The following is a 21,077-nucleotide window of genomic DNA, read 5'->3' as shown; positions in this document are numbered from 1 at the left end:
GGCATTGCAAGTGGGTGGTTCCGGGTATGAGAAAGGTTGACTCGAGTACCCCTTGTGTGTACTTTTGTGAGTAGCACAAGCTGAATGGTCCTCGAGTCATGTGGGTAAAGTTGTACCCCTGCAGGGTGTAAGAACAATTCGAATTGCTACGCTCTTGGTCATGAGCATGCTATTATTTTATTTATATCGGTCATAGAGTTTACGAATGTGGGATAATGTTATGGTATAATAGAATTTTGTTGGTAGTTTGTTGGTAAGATACTATGGTTACTATACATACATGTTCAAGTTGTAGATACTACATGGTAGAAAGGTAGTTGTTTTTAAGTATAGATGCTCACCCATATGTATCTAGGTTGCTTACCACATATGTTTTACTTAATCTTATGGTCTACTCTTGCTAACAGCTCAATGCAGAATACTTAGAGTCAAGCTAAATATATGTGCTCTATATGGTTTAAGTCTTACGAGTATTTTCGTACTCATGCCTGCGCTTTTAGATTCTGCTTGTGAGGGTGAGGCGATGTTTAGCTACTTCATGCCCGCCGATGCAGGTGGTGGGTAAAAGTAGTACAGATTATTCTGGTGAGGCATAGTTTTTGGGGTGGAGCCTAATAGCATATGCCTTCACTCTTCTTTAGTTGCCGTTAAGGTTTTAATCTTTCGCTGCGTAGTTTGTCTTTTGTAAACTGTTGCAAATAGTTGTATGCTTAAGAACTTGTAATATAACTCTAATTAGTCGCTCTTTCTTAAGCTATGTTGTGATGTACGTGTTGGAAAGGTATGTGTTCCGATCTTAGACACAAAACACGTGTCGGGACTACTGGGATGTTATTCTGGTTAACCATTGAGATTGTGATTATAAATAATGATCCTCCTGATAATTAATTAGAATACTGTTTAGACGATTCCTCATAAATATGTGTTATGACTTAATTTTACTTGTGTCTTGTTTGAGCAATGCAACATTATCAAATTTATTTTGTTACACACGTGGATTCTACGTACACACTTAACTATCAATCTTAAATTTTAACTAAGTAATTTTAGAATTTATATAGTTTTTATCATTCTATTTTTTAAAACATTCAACGATGATTTATAACAATTAACCCATCTATATGTACAATTATTGATCACGATTTTATGATTTCCTGTAATAATAATTAAAACTATTTCATTCTTATTCTCATAAGTAATAAGCTGTGATCGAATTTCTACGGAAAAAACACTAGTCAGAAAATTACTTTTTAAATCTATTAATATAAGTAATATATATATATACTTGATATCATACTGTACTAATTTTATTTCCGTTAACGCACCGCTAAAGCAGCCCACGGCCACAAACCTACGCATCTCATACGGTGGGACCACCACCCCGAAACTAGTAAAAAAACGGAAAAGTGAGAGAGGTCCAATTTCCAGTTCTCTGTCCTCCCGGCTCTCCGGCGCTTCCCTTCTCTCACCTCCCCTTCTCTCTCTCTCCTCCCAGCCGCATCCAAACCCTAACCCTAAACCCCTCCCCACCAACCTCCGTCCAATCTTTACACCCCCAGTGACCTGGCTCCCCCCTCCGGATTCTTCGCGCCGGGCGGATTCGATCGATGTAGGTGAACGACCTCATGATGGGTGCGGGGTGACGAGGAGGGGAGAGAGGAGAGAGAGAGAGAGAGCAAGCGTCGATGGCATTGGGGGACCTCATGGCGTCCAGGCTCGTCCACTCGTCGTCCTCGCCGTTGCCGCCCTCGGCGTCGCTGCCGAATCACCACCACAACCACGTCAGAGATGACCTCCCCGTCGTCGTGAATGTTCCAGAGCGCAGAAATGGCATGGAGGCCGATGAGGAGAAGCCGACGCCAGTGGCGTACCTGTCCCAGGTAGTGGTGCTGTGCGAGCAGCGCCACGAGGGACTCGACGAGGCTGCCGCGGCGGCGGCCGGGCCCTCCACCATCGGGCTCGTCCCCAAGTGGCGGCCCAAGGACCGGGTAATGGATGTAGCGCGGTATATTGCTGCTGTTTATATTGCTCCTGCTTCTTCCGGTGTTGCTCAGTTGTTCACAAAATATGGTTTAACATAACTACGGCCCTTGAAAAATATGTAATGAGGTTTACAATGAGGTTTCCGAATGATCTCTAGTCTCGCAAGCAGAACAATCATGATATGAAATGAGTATCACTGTATCACTGTACCAGAAGTGGGTATCTTCTAATTCCCAAGTGTTGCAACGAGTTTCCATTGCTTTGATAATGATTGATACAAAACGGAAATAGTATGTTAACGGTGTTTCTAATTTCATTGACCAATTAAGTGTAGCATGGTGATCACCAGCTTTTCAATCAGTATGTTGCGGATAAAAAAATCAAATAAGCAAGTAAGCAGTATTACTCTGGACTTTCCTAAGAGGCCCTGTCAGCATATGTATACCTACATATACAAATTTCTGTGTATACAAAATGCATATTTTTTTAAAGAAAATTGAAATCGTGTGATTCTTAAATATTTTTTTGGGGTCCAATAGTCGCTGTTGGTGAAGCTATAAGTTAAATCATGGACAAAACCTGGATCAAGACGGTTAATAGCCATCGGCCGAGGCAAAGTTCGCTGCCCAAGGTATTGGTATCACTGAGGCTTAAGAGATTCCACTGTCATGAAGCTAGTATGCAACCTTGCAGTGGTTTCAGGGATGCCACATCGTGCATATTGTAATGGCATGAACCATCAGATGGGAAATAGGGTCTTGAAATCTGTGGGAAATTTTATGCTTTCTCGATGTCTTTGGGCAAAGAAAAATACTACTTCTGTATATACAGATGTTCCATTTTCCTAGATTCCGTCTGGAATTTTGTAGAAGCACTTGGTGTAACAAAATATCATTTACATGAAGCTGTCCTTTCACCCTTGAAACAAAGTCCCTTGAATGTTTGCAGTTCATATTTGCTTGTTTGAGCATTGTGTTGAATTTACTGACCCACTGTTAAAAAAATGCATGCAGAATTGTACAATCTACAGATTGCATAAATTTACTGAGGTGTACATATTGTATAAATCGGCCAGGTTGAAAAGTTTTATTTATTTCTTCTATTTAAATTGACTGTCTACTTTGGTTGGATTATTGGTTTGTATTATTATACATCACTGATCATTCTTTTAGGATGGTATTTTCTTTACATGTGGTTCTCATCTTTTACTGTTGTACATGATATTTACTAATAATGGATTTGGTGGTGCAGATGAAGACTGGATGTGTTGCACTTGTATTATGTTTAAACATTAGTGTTGATCCGCCAGATGTAATTAAAATTTCTCCTTGTGCAAGAATGGAGTGCTGGATAGGTAAATGTTTAGACGTGTATATATCTTCTCCAAATTCTAATCAGCTGAGAAAAAATACAGTTACCTGCACTTGATAGTTCCGTTTCGTCTTTAATTTTTGTGGAATTCAGCTCCTCACCACATGACAATGTCTTGGAAGTTAGGATACACTGAAAATGACCCGCTTTTCAACATTTCAGTAAAACTATTTCTTTTTTTCCATCTTTTGTATTCATGAGTGCCAAATGAGGACATATTGTTAATCAGAAGTAATTGCAACAAAGAAACTGTCTGCCCCTTACTGTTTTAAAGGGACTGTTGAAATTTATCTTCCCAAAACGAGATTATTTTTACTCTATAATCTTTTAGATGATTTTATGCATGTGTACCACTTTTGAATTTAAACTTAATAACTGGCATTCAATTATAGGGGAATTAAAATTTTTTAAGTTCAGATGCTTGTCTTGGTTGTGGAAGATATGAACTTAGTTTCTTAATGTTTGTGTCTTTGTGATGACTGCTGATTATTTTTCAAGAAAGTTGAAATGCACCAGATTTTAGACAACATGGTGATTCATATTTGTTGATAGGATTGTACTTCAAACTGTTATTGCACTTCGTGCAGTTGCCTTGATATATGTTTTCATAGCTGTTCATTCCTTTGTTTTCAGATCCATTTTCTATGGCACCTCCGAAAGCTCTCGAAAGTATTGGAAAAACATTGCACTTGCAGTACGAACGATGGCAACCTAAGGTGAGGAACTTGCTTTCCTGTTTAACTTATATGATATCTTGGTAGTCATTATTTACATCTTCATGTCCTAATGGTGCTTTCAGGCTCGTTACAAGCTTCAGCTGGATCCAACAGTGGAGGAAGTTAAGAAGCTCTGTAATACTTGCCGCAAATTTGCCAGATCAGAGAGAGTCCTTTTCCATTATAATGGACATGGTGTACCAAAACCTACAGCTAATGGTGAGATTTGGGTGTTTAACAAGGTAAATTTTATTAATACACTGCATTGGTTGTTGCATGTACTGATTATAGATGCCTTTGATGAAATGGTCTTTTTTTCCCCACATTTTGTTGCAGAGTTACACCCAGTATATTCCACTTCCTATTACTGATCTTGATTCATGGCTAAAAACACCTTCAATTTATGTATTTGACTGCTCAGCGGCTGGAATTATTGTTAAAGCTTTTCTAGAGGTATGTTATAAGCTTCTAATTAGTGTATGTTTCTCATGTGCTTAAAGTTGAAGGTCATCATGATCTATGTGTTTTGTGTTTATTTTCATCATTCCTGGATTGTTTAGTATCCGTTGTGACTCTCATTTAATTCAGCGCCTAGACTGGAGTTCTAGCAGCTCTGCGTCTTCACTGAAGGATTGCATTCTTCTTGCTGCCTGCGAGGCACATCAAACTCTTCCCCAGAGTGCAGAATTTCCTGCTGATGTGTTTACAGCTTGCCTCACAACACCCATCAAAATGGCATTGCACTGGTATGGATACTGTATTTCTGTCTTTACCTGTATACTGTATTACTGTCTCTTGTCTCATACTCTCTCCTTTTCTATTTACCTTGTTGTCCTAACCTGTGGGCATGTCTTTAAACTATGCAGGTTTTGTAAGCGATCATTACTCTGTGGTTCTCTGGATCATTCTCTTATTGACCAAATTCCTGGAAGGCAAAATGACCGTAAAACTCTTCTTGGGGAGTTGAACTGGATTTTCACTGCTATTACAGATACTATTGCATGGAATGTTCTTCCTCATGGTACGGCATCTTGGAGATAGATAGAATATTTTCAAGAACAAGAAAAAAACAAAGGTCATTTTGAGTTCAAAATGAATATGCCTCGTTATGTAGGGTTTGTGATACAAGTTTCACTGTGCAGATCTATTCCAAAGGCTTTTCAGGCAAGATCTTCTGGTTGTTAGTCTCTTTCGCAACTTCTTACTTGCTGAGAGAATCATGAGATCTGCAAATTGTTCTCCAATTTCTTTCCCGTTGTTGCCACAAACACATCAACACCATATGTGGTAACTAACCTGACTAGTCCTTCTCTTTCTGCATTAGCTACTTTTTGTGCATTTTCCGTAACATGGTAAATGTCAGGGATGCATGGGACATGGCTGCTGAGATATGCCTTTCCAAGCTTCCTCAATCAATTGCTGATCCAAATGCGGAGTTTCAGGTTTACTACTTGTTATTTAGCACTTTCAAGAAATATCAACACTTTTTGTTGATATTGTTGTGCCATTTGAATGGAATCATTAGTATTGCCAATTTATTTGTCTTCTTATTTAAATCAGCCAAGCCCATTTTTTACGGAACAATTGACGGCTTTTGAAGTATGGCTTGATCATGGCTCTGAGGAGAAGAAACGGCCTGAACAGTTACCTATAGTTCTTCAGGTAAGACATTTTTCTGCTACAGTTACTTGTAAGTCAATATGATTTGTAAAACACAGTTTTAACTTACTTTGTTAGCTATTTTTCAAGTACCTCATCTCCCATCTCTTTGCTGCTACAATTTTAATTTGGGAAAATGATTTGCATGCATTCCCTTTTGTCATCTTATCCACTATATTTCTTTTCTTGTTTTTCTTTCCTCTTACATCTTGTGTTTTGTGTAGGTCTTGCTTAGTCAATCACACAGATTCAGAGCGCTTGTTCTCCTTGGAAGATTTCTTGACATGGGACCATGGGCAGTTGATTTGGTATGTAGCTGACCTCTTCTGCATGTACCTTTTTAATGAAATGCTTGTTGTTTATTCTCTTTAGAATTTTTAACATCTGGCACTTCATTGCTGTAGGCCTTGTCTGTCGGAATCTTCCCTTGTGTACTCAAACTGCTCCAAACAAGTGCAATGGAGTTGCGTCAAATTCTTGTGTTCATATGGACAAAAATTCTCTCTCTGGATAAGGTATGCACTATACTTTGGAATCTTTTGAAGTTCCTTTTGTTCTTCTAGGTTCAGGTGTTTACCCTGTATCTTTTCCCCCAAATGACAGTCATGCCAAGTTGACTTGGTTAAAGATGGAGGGCATGCATATTTTATCAGATTTCTTGACAGTTTGGATGCTTACCCAGAGCAGCGTGCAATGGCTGCTTTCGTTTTAGCAGTTATTGTGGATGGACATAGAAGGGGTCAAGAGGCTTGTATTAATGCAGGTCTTATAGATGTTTGCCTGAGACATCTTCAACCTGAGAATCTTCATGATGCACAGACAGAGCCTTTGCTTTTGCAGTGGCTGTGTTTATGCCTCGGCAAACTCTGGGAAGATTTCCCTGATGCTCAGTTACTTGGTCTGCAATCAAATGCGCCAGAAATTGTTATCTGTCTATTGTCGGAGCCTCAACCTGAGGTACGGTGGCCTTCAATTGTATCAGTTCTTTCTTTTGCCTACATCGCAAGACTCATATTAAATATTTGGTCTTACCAGGTCAGAGCTTCTGCTGTTTTTGCACTTGGGAATCTCCTGGATATGGGATCTTCATCATTGAATGGAGTTGATGACGATTCTGATGATGATGAAAAGGTGAAAGCTGAAATAAATGTTGTTCGAAGCCTTCTACAGGTGTCTTCAGATGGTAGTCCCCTTGTTAGATCTGAGGTTGCTATAGGTATGTGCATTAGAAAAACATGTTCCTCCTACACCACTCTTTTCAATTTGTTGAACGTTGTAGATTCTTTTTAGCTTTTTGGGAATCAATTTGAGTTGACCTGATGTTTTTCCAGCGCTTACCCGCTTTGCATCGGGTCACAACAAACATCTCAAATCTATTGCTGCTGAGTATTGGAAACCTCAAACCAATTCATTGCTGAAGTCACTACCATCATTGGCTAATATAAGCAATCCAAGTAATGTTTACAATCCCAACAGCATTCTACAAGGCAGCAGTGGCCTTGCTTCTCATATAGGACCTGTGCTAAGGGTCGGCAGTGATAGTGGTGTCACTGACCGTGATGGAAGAATTTCTACAAGCAGCCCGATTGTGACAACTAGCATCATGCATGGCTCTCCCCAATCAGATGATTCTTCCCACCACTCTGATTCAGGCATATTACTGAAAGAGAATGCAAGTAATGGTGGTCTCAGCTACACCAGGTCAAAGCATGTTGATAGTGGATTTTTTTCTCAATTTATATCGACCATGTGTTCTGTTGCTAAAGATCCTTACCCAAGAATTTCAACCATTGGTCGGAGAGCACTGTTCCTCATAGGTGTTGAGCAAGTGGTCATGAAACATACTAGATTTAACAGTGGAGGTGCACATCAAGGAGAGACATCTGCACCTCCATCAAACTCTGGAATGGCACGCTCTTCTTCCTGGTTTGACATGAATTCTGGTAAGTTATAATTGCTTTCTTTGCTGTGTTTTTGGAACTCCTCACTTTCTTCTGTGCAATAGGTGTTCAAGGGAAGAAAAGAATAAATGTTGAACTGAGTCTACCAATATTTTGCAGGAAACTTCTCAATGGCATTTAGGACCCCTCCTGTTAGCCCCCCTCAGCATGATTATCTTACAGGATTACGCCGAGTGTGTTCTATGGATTTCAGACCACATCTTATGAATTCACCTGAGGGCTTAGCTGATCCCCTTTTAAGCTCTGCTGGAGCTCCCAGTAATGCTGAGCTAAGTATACTTCCCCAGTCAATAATTTACAACTGGAGCTGTGGTCACTTCTCTAGGCCACTTCTAACTGGTTCTGATGATAACGAGGACACAAATGCTAGAAGAGAAGAGAGAGAACGAATTGCACTAGATTACATTGCTAAATGCCAGCGTTCGTGTACGTGGACAGATAGATTATTCTGCATTACATTATTGTTGTTGGTATTCTTTACTTATTTATCCGTTATTTTGTTCCCTCTTTTTTGGTGGGTGGTGGGAATAGCAGCTTGCAAGATGACCAGCCAAATTGCTAGCTGGGATACGAGGTTTGAGTTGGGTACAAAAGCAGCATTATTGATGCCATTTTCTCCGATCGTCGTTGCAGCTGATGAAAATGAGCAAATAAGGTGAAAAAAATATTATTAAAATGAAAATTGAAAATCCTAGTTCTTCATATGCACTGCTGCAGTTGCTAAAGTTCTGTGTCTCATATCAGAGTGTGGAACTATGATGATGCACTACTGGTGAACACTTTCGAAAACCATAAGTTCTCTGACAGAGGGCTATCTAAGCTTTTGCATATCAATGAGCTTGATGAGAGCTTGCTTTTAGCTGCCTCAAGTATGCCTCTCTTCTCTACACGTTTCATTATGTACTTGTACCGTTGTGCTATCTAATTTTCATATTTCAGGCGATGGGAATGTCCGCATATGGAAAAACTTTACTCAGAAGGGACGACAGAAACTTGTAACTGCTTTTTCATCAGTTCAGGGTCATCGAGCTGCCGGTCGCAGTATTGTGATCGATTGGCAGCAGCAATCTGGTTATCTGGTGATATTCCGGTGTCATTTTCTAGTAGTTCTGTAATTTTGTTTTATGCACTGTATGTTGTTCTAATACAAGGACTTGCTTCCTTTTGTTTTAAATAGTACGCATCTGGTGACATGTCTTCTATCCTTGTATGGGATCTTGACAAGGAACAACTTCTCAGCACCACCCAATTATCGGCTGATAGCGCTATTTCTGCTCTGGTGAGTTATTGTTGCCATGTGCCATTTGAGTAATTGAAATATCAATTTAAGTAATTTATTTTTGTTCTTTGACTAGGCTATCTTGTACTTTGTCACTGAGGAACTCATCATTTATCTGTGATTCTGTGTTTTATTTTCTGTTATGCAGTTCATGCTACATACTTGACGATCTTCCCTTTTCATATTAATCAATGACTTACAACATATACTGTGCAACTGTATTTCACTGCTAGTCATTTGATATCATGGAATCCAAGGTTTATATTTGATAGTTAAATTGTGACAAAAATAAAACATGTGGCTGAAAGGAGCTGATGTTTATCTGTATATGAATTGCATAGCGACAAAATGGAATCATAATATTCCTTCATGAAGAATGATGTTCATGCATTCACCTAGTATAAGCATGTGCAATTCAAATAGCTAAGTTTTTTTATGAGTGGATGTGGCTTATGGCGTTGCGTTCTTTAGGAGAACTGTCAACTTGTCTCAAGTAGGTTTAGCAATGTGAGCGGGAGGTAAATAGGAATTTGCCAAAGGATTTGCTCTTGTGGTACCATAAACTATGATTTTTACTTTAGCAAAGAATAAATAGTGTATTCCCTTGTAATGGTTTTGTCAGCTTATCTTGTTATTCTCCTTTTTTCTTAATGGTGTATGGAAGCTGTATATAACATTTTGGAGGTTGGTTTCTCAAGAACATATGTAATTTCGTTCCATAGGCGTGAAATGAGCTGTTTGATTGCTTTATGCATATGATTCTAGCTATTGCACCAAGTTTTATGTTTATCAGGTCTGCGTCTGTGCATGACTTTTGCTTGCTGCTTCTGTTTCAGTCTGCATCTCAGGTCTGCTCTGGTCATTTTGCTGCTGGTTTTGCCGATGCTTCTGTCAGGATATTTGATGTTCGCACTCCTGATAGGTAAGTAGAGTAGTGTCTACATCCTTTGGCCTTCTGCCATTTGATGAATACCATGCATATGTCCCATATGCCCTATTCAATATCCTGCCGCCTCTTTCTTTTCCACCAATTTATGTTTTAACTCTTAATATTGTTTTTCAATACTGTAGGCTTGTCTATATGACCAGTCCACATGCCCCAAGAACAGAAAAGGTTGTGGGCATAGGGTTTCAGCCTGGGTTTGATCCATTCAAGGTGAATAATATTACCACTTCTTTGTTATGCCTTTTTATTTTCAGTTGTTGAAGCTAGCTAAGCCATTCTATAAATGTGTGGTCTTGTTTAAGCTTTACAGTGCTCCCTTTTTATCATTTATGCTATCACAGATTGTAAGCGCATCTCAAGCTGGAGACATTCAATTTCTTGATGTTAGAAGGGCATCAGAACCCTACCTCACTATCGAGGCACACAGGGGTTCGCTTACAGCACTAGCTGTTCATCGGCATGCCCCAGTTGTTGCAAGCGGCTCAGCCAAGCAGATGATTAAAGTGTTTAGCCTTGAAGGAGAACAGTTGACGATAATACGCTACCAGCCATCTTTTATGGGCCAAAGAATAGGCAGTGTAAATTGCCTTTCTTTTCACCCATACAAATCACTCTTGGCCGCTGGTGCTGGTGATAATGCTCTTGTCTCTATCTACGCGGAGGAAAATTACAAGTAAGATGAGGTCTACATCTCGTGACATGCAAACACAGTGCAACCGGTGGGCCTATGTTTGGCCAAATGATGGCTCCACGCCATGGTCCAGCTACAGCATCCAAGATGATGTGAAGCCTGGTCACCGACATGGCGGTGATGGCGCCGTGGCTTTCGGTGCATATTGCCTGTTGGACGATGTGTGCAGTTTGTAAGATAGATCACAAGATTCATTAGCCTCCTTGCAGAAGGTTGTCAAACCCCACCCTGGTCTTGTCATTGAACTTGGAGGCTTCCCCCAAATAATCATACCTAGGTTAACCAAAATGTAAATAGTCACCTCATCCGGATTGTCCTTTGCTGATGTCCTTCCTTTCCAAAGTGTAAAAAGGCTTCACATCATAAGCCAGGTTTGGTAGGGGCTGCCTGGGCAAGTGGTTGTGCATATGGGCCCAGGTAGAATGCATGCACATGTCCCTCACACAGATGTTCTCCAATAGATAGTTGCATTTGTCCAGCTAATATAGCAGTAGATGGGGTTAGTATGGCCTGCATGAATCAATGCCCTCCAGCCTTAGCCTTGCATTGTAATCATTGGACAGATTGTCCATTTGTATATATGAATCGTGTTTGTACAGTTGTCAGCTATCTGGTCTCAAGATGTAATGTGTGGAAGGATGTTTTTTCCTTGGGTATAGTTTTCATCCCAGAAGTGAAAGAAAGAAAAAAGAAACATGAGCGAGCTGTTGAAGGCTTGAGGTCTTGTGGTATCTGTCTACGTAACTACTTTCCTGCGATGATGTCTTGATACTGGAGGTGCATTGATGGAGTAGGCTGTGCATCTGTGAGGGATTATCTACCCATTGGCGATCTGCCTGGCGCAGAGATTGAAGCTATACAACACAGCTTGTGCGTGTTGGGTGGATGTGCTTAAGCAGTTAAGCATTTGCTTCAGAATTCAGAACTTGGAGGAGCCATCGGGAAACCATGGAAAGTTGGTCAACCTTTATTGTTCTATTCTTCAACAATTGAGGAGGGGGATACATATACCTGGATATGTTGTTTCTGGGCAGTGAGTTGTAGAGCAAATGTACTGAATGAAACTGTTGATAATGGCAATACCACCCGATCGTGTGCTCTGCTATTTGTGTGCTTCTATTGTTTTGTTATGCTTGTTCCGTTAACAATATTGTCTTGGTTTCTTTCTCTGAGAAGCACAGTGACTGAGCATGTGACGTGAGCATAGCTTTTGAAAGTCCCATTTCATATACTACAGCTGCCTAAAAATACCGACATTTACAGTCAACCAAGTTCACCGTTGCCTGGCTTAGAGGAACGTCTTGGGAGGCAGGCAGGTCTGGTTCACCGTTTCCTCTTGTTTGATTCGCTCAATTTGTTGGATCATCTTTGCTACCTCGTTACTTCATACATTTTCTTAGCCCTCCGGATCATAGCTTAAACATTTGTAAACAATCTACGGCATTAACATTTCCCCCCCCCCCCCCTTTATTTGTTACCAAAGCAAAGCTTGTTAGTACATCCTATTCGAGGCTTCCAAAATAAAATCGAAATTTCTATTTTTTTTTTCCCGTTTTCTTAGCTGTGGCGTACTTCATTTGATCCAGGGGTTGAGAATTGCTATGTATTCAAGAGCCGCCTTCAAGAGTATGCGCAGAAAGCTGGTCTTCCAACACCAGAGTAGCATACCCTCAAAGAAGGCCCTTCCCATGAACCCATCTTCAAGTCCACCGTGGTCATTAACAACACCAAGTACGACTCGCTGCCCGGATTCTTCAGCCGAAAGGCTACAGAACAGTCAGCCGTGGAAGTTGCGCTCATGGAGATAGTCAAGTCCGTACCAGCAAATGAAAACATCCCAGCAGTTGTAAGTTACTCTTTATGTCTTTCTTTTCTTTTGGGTACAGTTAGTAAAGATTTTAAGCATATACAAAAGCGACCTCAAAATAAATCTGTTCTGTGTACTTTAATCTGTAAGCGAATGAGTAGCAATCTAATTTTTTTCTCCTTTGTCCTTTGGAAAAAGTTGTGTAGTGCAATTTCACTGTTATGCTGCTGCCTAGAACACATGCTTCTTAAAATAACATAGGTTGAGCTCGTAAGATATTCTTTCTGTACTTTTATTTCTAGTGATGCGAAATTATCTGCTTTATAAACTTGGTATGATGAAGCCTCTGCAGGACGCTTCGTAAGAATGCTAATAGTTCCTCTGTACCTTGTTGTTATTAGTTTTTCGAGTAATGTTAACTAGTTTGATTGTGGTCGACTAGCAGTACCTGAAAAATGATCACGAAAGCTTGTTTTTGGTTTCATGGTATTTCACCTAGTTTAATAATGTTTTTTGCTCTGGTTATTTGTTTGTAGTTGTGAAAGCTCCCGATCACGCTAAGGTCTTCTCTAAATATAGTAAGGAATTAGTAATGAAGATGCTCGCGAACTTGTTCTGCCCAGTTTATGAACCATGAACCATAGTTACCATACATAGGCTACATATCTCACAAAATGGTTATTAAATTTTGTTACCATGTCCAAAGGCATTCTTTTTATAATTTGAAGATTCTTTACTTCTTAGGTATTAGATGACTAAATTAGCATAGCAGTGTAGTATCTCTTCTCGATCGATGTGTTTCTTTGATACATCTTACTATGCGTTGCAGCAAGAAACTGGCCTGTGCAAGAATCTTCTTCAGGAATACGCTCAGAAGATGAATTATGCCATTCCATCTTATATTTACACTAAACAAGCTTCAGACGTAGCTCCATTCATATGCACTGTTGAGATTGGTGGCATACAATACATTGGTGCTGCAGCTAGAACAAAGAAGGAGGCAGAGATAAAAGCCGCCCGAACTGCTCTTCTTGCAATCCAGGGTAGTTTTCTTATTATTAAATCCAGGGGCATTCATTGTGCAAATTTTATTCCTCTTATTTGGCGCTGGCTTGGATGTTGAGTCATAAATGGACAGTGTTTGGTGCAGGTCAATCAGAGGGTTGCACAAATGGTGCCACAAAGTACATTGTTGTTCCTGGCCAAAGGCAGGTTAAGGAGACAGAAAAAGCCAGTTGAAACCCCAAAACCACTTAGAGTCAAGAAAAGTGGTTACAAGAAGAAATGGAACAAGAGGAAATTCATGAGGAAGACTGACCAAACAGTTGATGCTGAAAAGGATGGAGCTATAGTGGCCGGGGATGTTCATGATTCTGATGTCCCAATTCAAGCAACAATAACAGAGGAGCCATCGAACCACGTTATAATCTCACAGCCTGATGAGGAAGCTAGAAGAGTAGAACGTGAGCTTCTTAGATATACTACAATGATGCAATCTAATGAGGAAGCTAGAAGTATAAAACAGGAGCCACTCAGTAATGCTGAAGCCTATCGAGGCAGCTAAAACCATAGGGCTGGAGACACTGAGCACCTCTGTAGCATTGCAACCTAATGGGGAAACTACAATTGTAAAGGAAGAGCCATCAAACAATGCTGCAATATAAGGAGGAAACGAGAACCTCAGGGGCCAGCTAGCAATACTGAATTCGTGCAACCTAATTAGGAACCTAAGTTCGAGAACAGCAAAAATTTCTGCGAACAGGAAAACCAAAATTCAGGAGATGCATTGCAGGAGACAAATAAATTGTGGTGGTTGACTCCAAATATAATGGCCTTCCGATGTTGATGATTTATTGACACGCAAAGAAGCAGTATTTCCAGTTTAGAGAGATTTTTTTTTTGGGGGGGGGGGGGGGGGGCAGATGGGAGTGTGCCAACCGAGGTACGTAGTTCACATTTGCCATCATTAGCCGATTGTATTCCTGATATGTGATCAGGTTTTCCCTGTAATACTAGTGAGCACTGCTTATAAACGAAATGGATTTGAGGTTGCTGATCTATACCTCTCCTTGAATTGCATGATCTGATCACTGGATGGTTGTTTAAAACGTCATTTTTTATTGTTAGAAGTTCTCTTATCTCAATTATGAATGCCAAAAAAACAGCAGCATCCTTTCTGCGTTTGCAAGCAGTGTGCACCGATTGCCCAAACAGCAGCTGATCTAACCTATTTTCAGGATTACTTGTGTGTGGCTATCTGTTATCAAATTTTTTGGCAAAACAACGTATTCACTATTCACATTCAATGTGATACGAAATGTTGCTTGCCCTAACGTGGTTATTCTGACTATTACCCCTAGTCCCCTATGTGCAACATCCCTGAATGGCTAAATCTCAACACTGCTGTAACCTTGCACCTTGTGCACTTGATTCTCAGCCATCCTCCTCCTGGTCTCCTGTGCAGACTGCCAGTCTCCATCTACAGCGTAGACATTCGACAGCGACACATATGCGCCATCGCTGCTGGGCGCCGTTCTCAGGATCTGCTCTGCTGCAAGCACGCCCAGTTCTTTGTTCCCATGGATCCAGCAACCGTTCATCAGCGACCTCCAAACTACAGGCCACGGCTGGAATGGCATTGCCTCGATGACGCCTTTTGCTTCGTCAAGGAGCCCTTTTCGTGCCAGTAGATCGACTAGGCAGGCATAACTGGCCCTTGTTAGATTCATGCCGTGCTCAGACAGCATGGAACTGAACAGAAGCTTCCCTTGCTCAACTAGCCCAAGATGGCTGCACGCTGAGACGACTGCGATGAACGTCGCTGGCGTTGGAACCACTTGAAGTTGTGTCATCCCTTGGTGGAGGCTGAGGGCTTCATGGATCAGACCATGGTTGGCATAAGCTGTCAGCATGGTGTTGTACAGAATGGCGTCAGCGGTTGCCGGTGAAACATAAGTGAAAGAGCTTTCAGCAGCAGTAATATCACCGCACTTTGCGTAGGCGTCAACCAAGGCACTTGCCACGCAGAAGTGCTTGCTGTGCCCTGTCCTGACAACGAGCGAATGGATGCATCTGCACTGCCTGATCAGTGCGGCATTGGCGCAGGCATTCAGGATGGTAGCCAGGATGAACTCATCAGGCTTCTCTCTGCAGTCACTTCTGAACAAGTTGAAAAGAAGAAGGACCTCATTGTTGAGGCCATGCTTCAGGAATGCAGAGATGATGACTCCCCATGACACCAAATCCATCTTTCCAGCGTCCCCAATTACTTTCAGTGAACCCTGAATCGAACCACTGGCTGCCTTTGCTTTGATTAGTGAAGTTGAGACGAACTGACATGAAGCAAAACCATGTTTCAGGATACCTGCATGGATCTGCTCGTGGTTCCTTGCATCGTGAGCTTGTTGGAAGGCAGACAAAACAGCTGGATAGGAGAACTCACCCGGTCTTGCTCCGAAGCAAACAAAGCTGCGGAAGAGCCTCAGTGCATCTTCAGAGCAATTGTGCAGACCATAGCCTGCAATCATCTCATTCCATGTCATAATATTTCTGACACTAAGGTTACAGAAAAAGCCATAGGCGCAGTTGAGCATTCCACATCTAGACATCATGTTGATGACTGAATTTGCTACAAGAACATTGTCAGAGTAGCCATGACAATAGGCAAGGCCAAAGATCTGAAGTCCGAGGGAGGCGTTCTCTTTAGCGCCACTCAGCCTCAGCATGGTAGAGAACGTAACTTGATTAGGCTTACAACCGCATCTTGCCATGTCGGCGAAGCAGCCTGCAACTGCCTTCTCATCCTCATCACGTGCGAGACCAGATATCATTGTGTTCCAAGAAACGGTATCCTTTCGTCGAATCTTACTAAAGATAGCCATGGCAACTTCCTTCCGTCCTGCTTTGAAATACATATCGACAAGTGCGTTCATCACCGAGGTATCAGACTCGAACATGTTGTGGATGACAAGACCATGAAGCTGCCGCCCAAAACTCAGCTCATCCTCGGTCGAAGAAGCCTTCACAGCCGAAATGTAAGTGAACACGTCAGATGCTATTCCACGCTGATGCATCAGAACCACCGTCCTCATCGCGTCGTTCCCACAGCCATTCGAGACATAGCCCTCCAGCAATGCGTTCCAGCATGCCAAGTCTTTGAGAACTATGTTTCCAAACAAGTGCTCTGCAGCAGAAATATGCCCATGCTTGGCATACATGAGCAGCAACGAGCTCCCCACGTAAGGATTGCCATCCAGGCCAGTTTTGGCGGCGAGGCCATGGAGCAAAAGGCCGAGCTTGGCATGGGCCATGGACTGGCAAGCACCGAGCACGCTGGCAAGAGCGAACTCGTTTGGGCAGAACCCGCTCCTGATCATGGAAACAAACAATTCGAGTCCCAGCTGAGGTGCGCCATTGCACATGGAGGCGGACACCATGGCAGTCCAGGACACGAGGTTCCGGCACGGCATTTCGTCGAACACGACCAGCGCGCTGGCAAGATGCCCGCGCCTGGAGTAGAAGGTGAGGAGGTGGTTCATGGTGAAGGTGTCGCCGGCCATGCCGAGCTTTATGAAGCGCGCGTGGAGCTGCGAGCCCATGGATGGCGGCGAGGAGGAGGCTGTGGAGAGCGCATTGGCGGCGGCGAAGGGGTCCCTGGTTGGAGTGGTGGGGCAGCAGCTGGCGAGTGTGGAGAAGGTGGAGGCAACGGCTGCTTGGAGCAACCGCAATGCGAGGAAGGTGGGCCGGCCGGACTTATTGCGAGGAGAGAAGGAAGAGAAGGAGAGAGATGGCGAACTGACGGGGCTGGTGGTGTTCATGCCTGGTGCTAGCTACTACTCAACACCATGCATCTTGCTGCTGGCTGCTCCGGCGAATTTATTTATTTGCCACCCAATCAAAAGCCTTTATTTTCTCTCGTCTCGATAACTTACTTTCGAGGAGAATCACGAAAGAAAAGAAGAGAAAATCTCATCCTAAAAAAAATAATCAAAATCTCTTCGTGATAAAACAGCGAAGGAAAACTAACTGGCACTGTTTTCAGTGATAGAAGTCAAAGAGAGACTCAACAAAGAGAAAATGGAGAGGGCCTATTGTTAGGGCAACTAGTAACCACCACGTTGGCCAAGATGAACCAAGACTAACCAAATAATTTTAAGCGGAATTGCTTGTACAAAGGACTTGAAGTGTCTGGATTGAAGCCCATTTCTTCAAACAATTTCAACTGCAGGGTACAGAATATTCAACTAAATAACAAATCAGAAATTTCCACTGGGAGTTCATATGTTGCACACAGATCATAATCGAATCTCACCTGGTCAAGAAAACCATCATTCGGGCACGCCAACTCAGAAATTTCCTTCAAAGATTCTAATGTTTCTGGAAGAAAATAATAAGCAAGACATGCCACGTGAGAAATATTCAAGTAGAGTAGATGAAAAATTTACATGTTTTCTTCTGAGGAAAAGAATTCAGACCTTCAAGAGATTTCCTCTCTGATCTCATAAGATAAGCAACGATGATGGAAGCACTGCAACGAGTTGTAAAGAAATTCTGAACGCATGTATGACAAGTAAAATTGCTTGTGCTAATCAACTACTAAACAGAAACGATATATGGGTAATCTAATTCTAATTTGGAATTGTCAACCAGCAGCCTACTATAAGTGGTTAGTGTCACAAACATTCAGTTTCCATGTGCGGCCAATTGGTTAAGTCAAAATCACATCTGTAACAGTTAGATTCTTATCTTTAACAACTAGTAAGAAGGGAAGTTACCTGAAAGTACTAAATGGTAAGAAATCAGGGAAATCTGGCTGGCGTCTAATTGGTTAAGTCAAAAAATCGTATCTTTAATTTATAATGTACTTCGCCTAAAAAATGTACCCCTCCCTCCTCGCTCTGCCATATACTCACTCTAGTTAAAAATACATTACGTTTTTATTTTTCACGGTCATCGACAGGTAATTTTTACCATTATTTTCTATTAGAATATAGTTATAATATCTAATAAAAATATAATATTATGAAAGTATTTTTCACACGTATGGTTTTTATGTTTTCGAACTAAATATTTTAAAAGTTATTGATGTTAAAGTTTTAAAAGTTTAATCAGATCTTGATCAATTTATGACCGGAAGGAGTAACATATAACTTTTGAGTGGTTCCAAAAAACAATAAAGTTTGTTCAGGTCAAACCAAATTTCATGGCTTGACGATGCTTCAGACGCCAGAAGAGTACCTACCTCCTGGAGACCCCGGCGAAGCAATGTACAAGGACATTCCCTACCTCCCTGCCCTAATCGATGAAATTAAGGTACGGCTCGAGGTGGTTGAGCAGGTCCTCCTCCTCCGTGTCCCGCAGCAACACGGCCATCTGCGTGACCCGCAGCCCGTCCCCGGCACGCTCCACCACTCGCATCAGCCGCCTGAGAGCAAACGTGGAGTCTGCCGACGCGCCCTCCTCGCCGGAGACTACGTGGTGGACCTCCTCGGTGGGGATGGCGAGGCCCGGCGGTAGTCGGTGATGATGGAGATGGAAGCGGAGCTGACGACGGAGAGGACGTGGGTGAAGTTGGTGGAGGAGGAGGTGGTGAGGGCGGTGATGGCGTCGTTGATGTCGCCGAAGAAGAGGTGCTCGCGCACGAGGTGAGGCATGGCATCGGCGGCGAGACATGGAAAAAAATTAGTACAATACCATGATATGTAGATAAAGTAGTTGCAGAAAGTAAATTATCATCATCTTCAGTACCACCAGCTTCTAACGGAGGGGGTGATTATATTCGGTTATATTATACTCTTGGTGGATATGAGCATTATCCGTCGTGTAGGTAGCAACTCTGTCTTAAACTCTGCCTAACTTAGTCCCATCCATGCAGAAGTGGTTGATCATTGTCCTTACAATATGGCATCAAACTCAGGGCCTTGCCACTTATAGACCCATCGAACAGGAGGCTCTGACTGAGCATCGGGGACATAATAGTCGTACGGATACGATCCAAAACTACTCTCTATGCCATAGTTGCTGGAATAGCTCGCACAATCTTGTGGTCCATCATGGTCACCCTGTATGACATGCCTTTGTGAGGATGAGGCACCGTGGTCTTCGTCCTGTGCGATATGTGTAAACGGACTCTCACCAGTGAATTGCACGGGAGCAACGGAAGAGGATGGGCGTGGAGGAGCATCGTCTCCCTGACCGTCATCGTCACCGCTAGCTGTCTTTGAGCTGCTATCATTAGACTCTTGGTAAGTTAGACTCTTTGACGCACTATCCGTGCTCTCATCACTTTGCACTTTTTTTTTGCCCTTACCCTTAATCTTCTTGCTCCTCTTTGGATGCGTAAATTGCTTCTTCCTCTTTCTCTTGTGTGTGTCACCTACCATTTTAGCAGCTCATTGTGATAGTGTACGTTGCAAATCATGTGGGTTTACTATGTCTGTCACCATACGAGTTAGTACGATTATGTCATTGTCTGTGTCCTCCTCATCAAGCTTTGGGCAGTATTTGATCTACCGATCTCTATCCAGTCTTAGAGCGGATTGTTCTCTTCATTCAATGTGAGTTCTATAAGCCGCTGAAATGGATTATCATCAACAATCAACCTGATGCCTGCATCCAAATTATTCTGTATTCTCAAGTTGTAGTTTACATTTACTAACTAATGAAGCTTATTGTAGCTTAAACAGTTGCGAACTTTCGTGTGGATAAATACAAATGTATTCCAATTACTCTCACACCCACTAGATGAAGCGCACTCTGAGACACTAGGCGTCTGACAAGCACCGTTAGTGTAGGTGCAAATGAACTGAGCATATACCACCATTGCGCTGCAAGTAGGTAAAGTGATCTAACGTTTAGAAAAGTAGATAAATAGATGTAATGGTTAGATATGTCAACGTAATTCGTGCCAGGTGGAGTCCTACCGTCACATGCCATCCATGAAGCGAGCGGACCAACGAATGACCGATACTTTGTTCGATATATTTCAGCCTCATTAAGTGCTTCCACGGTAGTACAGAATCGACAACCATTTTAAGGTTGTCCCACCATGTTAAACTAGATAGGCAAACATGTGCGTATCTCTCAATGTCAGAACCTATGTAACGAGACTGTTGCAGGTCACTAGATGCCATCCATTGCATTAACCTATCCTTTAGGCGTAGAAATCTCTCAAGAAATAGATAGTTTGTGCTAAATCTTGTGGCATTCCACCTCACCAACTCTCCACCAATCGTGGTCTTCATCATTTCATAGAGCTTTGAATGATTGTACATCCATTATGATATGGACCTTGCACTTTGAATGACAATATCGTGATCTCTAAATTCACCAATTGATTTCAACATTAAATTTATCGTATGCACTACACAAGGCTGCCATGCGATAGCAGGACACTCCCTTCTGAGAACGTGACATGCCTTCTTATAGTTGGACCCGTTATCAGTCACGATCTGCACAATATTTTATGGCCCCATATCATCGATCACTTATCTTATCTCATACATAAACAAATCAACAAAATAAATATACAACAATTGCAATACTAAATTAACAACATAGCACAACAATGTACCTTGTTCAAATACTTAGCATCTTGGTTGTACCCAGTCGCAGCTACGGACTTGTGAAAAAATATATGACCATTGCAATTTAAAAGGAAATTAA

General features: G+C 41.9%; 2 protein-coding genes and 2 pseudogenes across 4 annotated transcripts; 2 read left to right on the top strand and 2 right to left on the bottom strand.

Moving 5' to 3' along the window:
- The first annotated feature begins 1,400 nt into the window (after positions 1–1,400).
- LOC133900051 (regulatory-associated protein of TOR 1-like) lies at positions 1,401–11,723 on the top strand. Of its 3 annotated transcripts, none has more exons than XM_062341132.1 (23): positions 1,402–1,988; positions 3,235–3,337; positions 3,988–4,070; positions 4,154–4,312; positions 4,407–4,523; positions 4,659–4,816; positions 4,937–5,091; positions 5,213–5,357; positions 5,434–5,512; positions 5,631–5,732; positions 5,954–6,037; positions 6,134–6,244; positions 6,333–6,686; positions 6,765–6,945; positions 7,061–7,672; positions 7,790–8,116; positions 8,222–8,345; positions 8,435–8,559; positions 8,630–8,769; positions 8,868–8,969; positions 9,806–9,891; positions 10,041–10,125; positions 10,257–11,723. In XM_062341132.1, exons 1-23 carry the CDS (start codon positions 1,686–1,688, stop codon positions 10,590–10,592), a joined length of 4,071 nt encoding a protein of 1,356 aa, XP_062197116.1. In that variant the 5' UTR covers positions 1,402–1,685; the 3' UTR covers positions 10,593–11,723. The 3 variants fall into 3 exon arrangements, with proteins under 3 accessions (XP_062197118.1, XP_062197116.1, XP_062197117.1); XM_062341133.1 differs by having other exon boundaries at positions 1,403–1,988; positions 8,225–8,345; XM_062341134.1 differs by lacking the exons at positions 10,041–10,125; positions 10,257–11,723 and having other exon boundaries at positions 1,401–1,988; positions 9,763–9,882.
- LOC133900301 (double-stranded RNA-binding protein 8-like) lies at positions 10,718–14,263 on the top strand (annotated as a pseudogene).
- A 253-nt stretch (positions 14,264–14,516) lies between these two features.
- On the bottom strand, positions 14,517–17,288 carry LOC133899998 (pentatricopeptide repeat-containing protein At4g13650-like). The gene has a single exon (XM_062341063.1). It carries the CDS (start codon positions 17,228–17,230, stop codon positions 14,801–14,803), a length of 2,430 nt encoding a protein of 809 aa, XP_062197047.1. The 5' UTR covers positions 17,231–17,288; the 3' UTR covers positions 14,517–14,800.
- A 187-nt stretch (positions 17,289–17,475) lies between these two features.
- Positions 17,476–19,066, bottom strand: LOC133900300 (uncharacterized; annotated as a pseudogene).
- Positions 19,067–21,077: the final 2,011 nt, after the last annotated feature.

Source organism: Phragmites australis, chromosome 19 (genome assembly GCF_958298935.1).
Source record: "Phragmites australis chromosome 19, lpPhrAust1.1, whole genome shotgun sequence".
Lineage (NCBI taxonomy): Eukaryota > Viridiplantae > Streptophyta > Magnoliopsida > Poales > Poaceae > Phragmites > Phragmites australis.
Note: the sequence above shows the minus strand (reverse complement) of the source record. Positions and strands in the feature narration are given on the sequence as shown.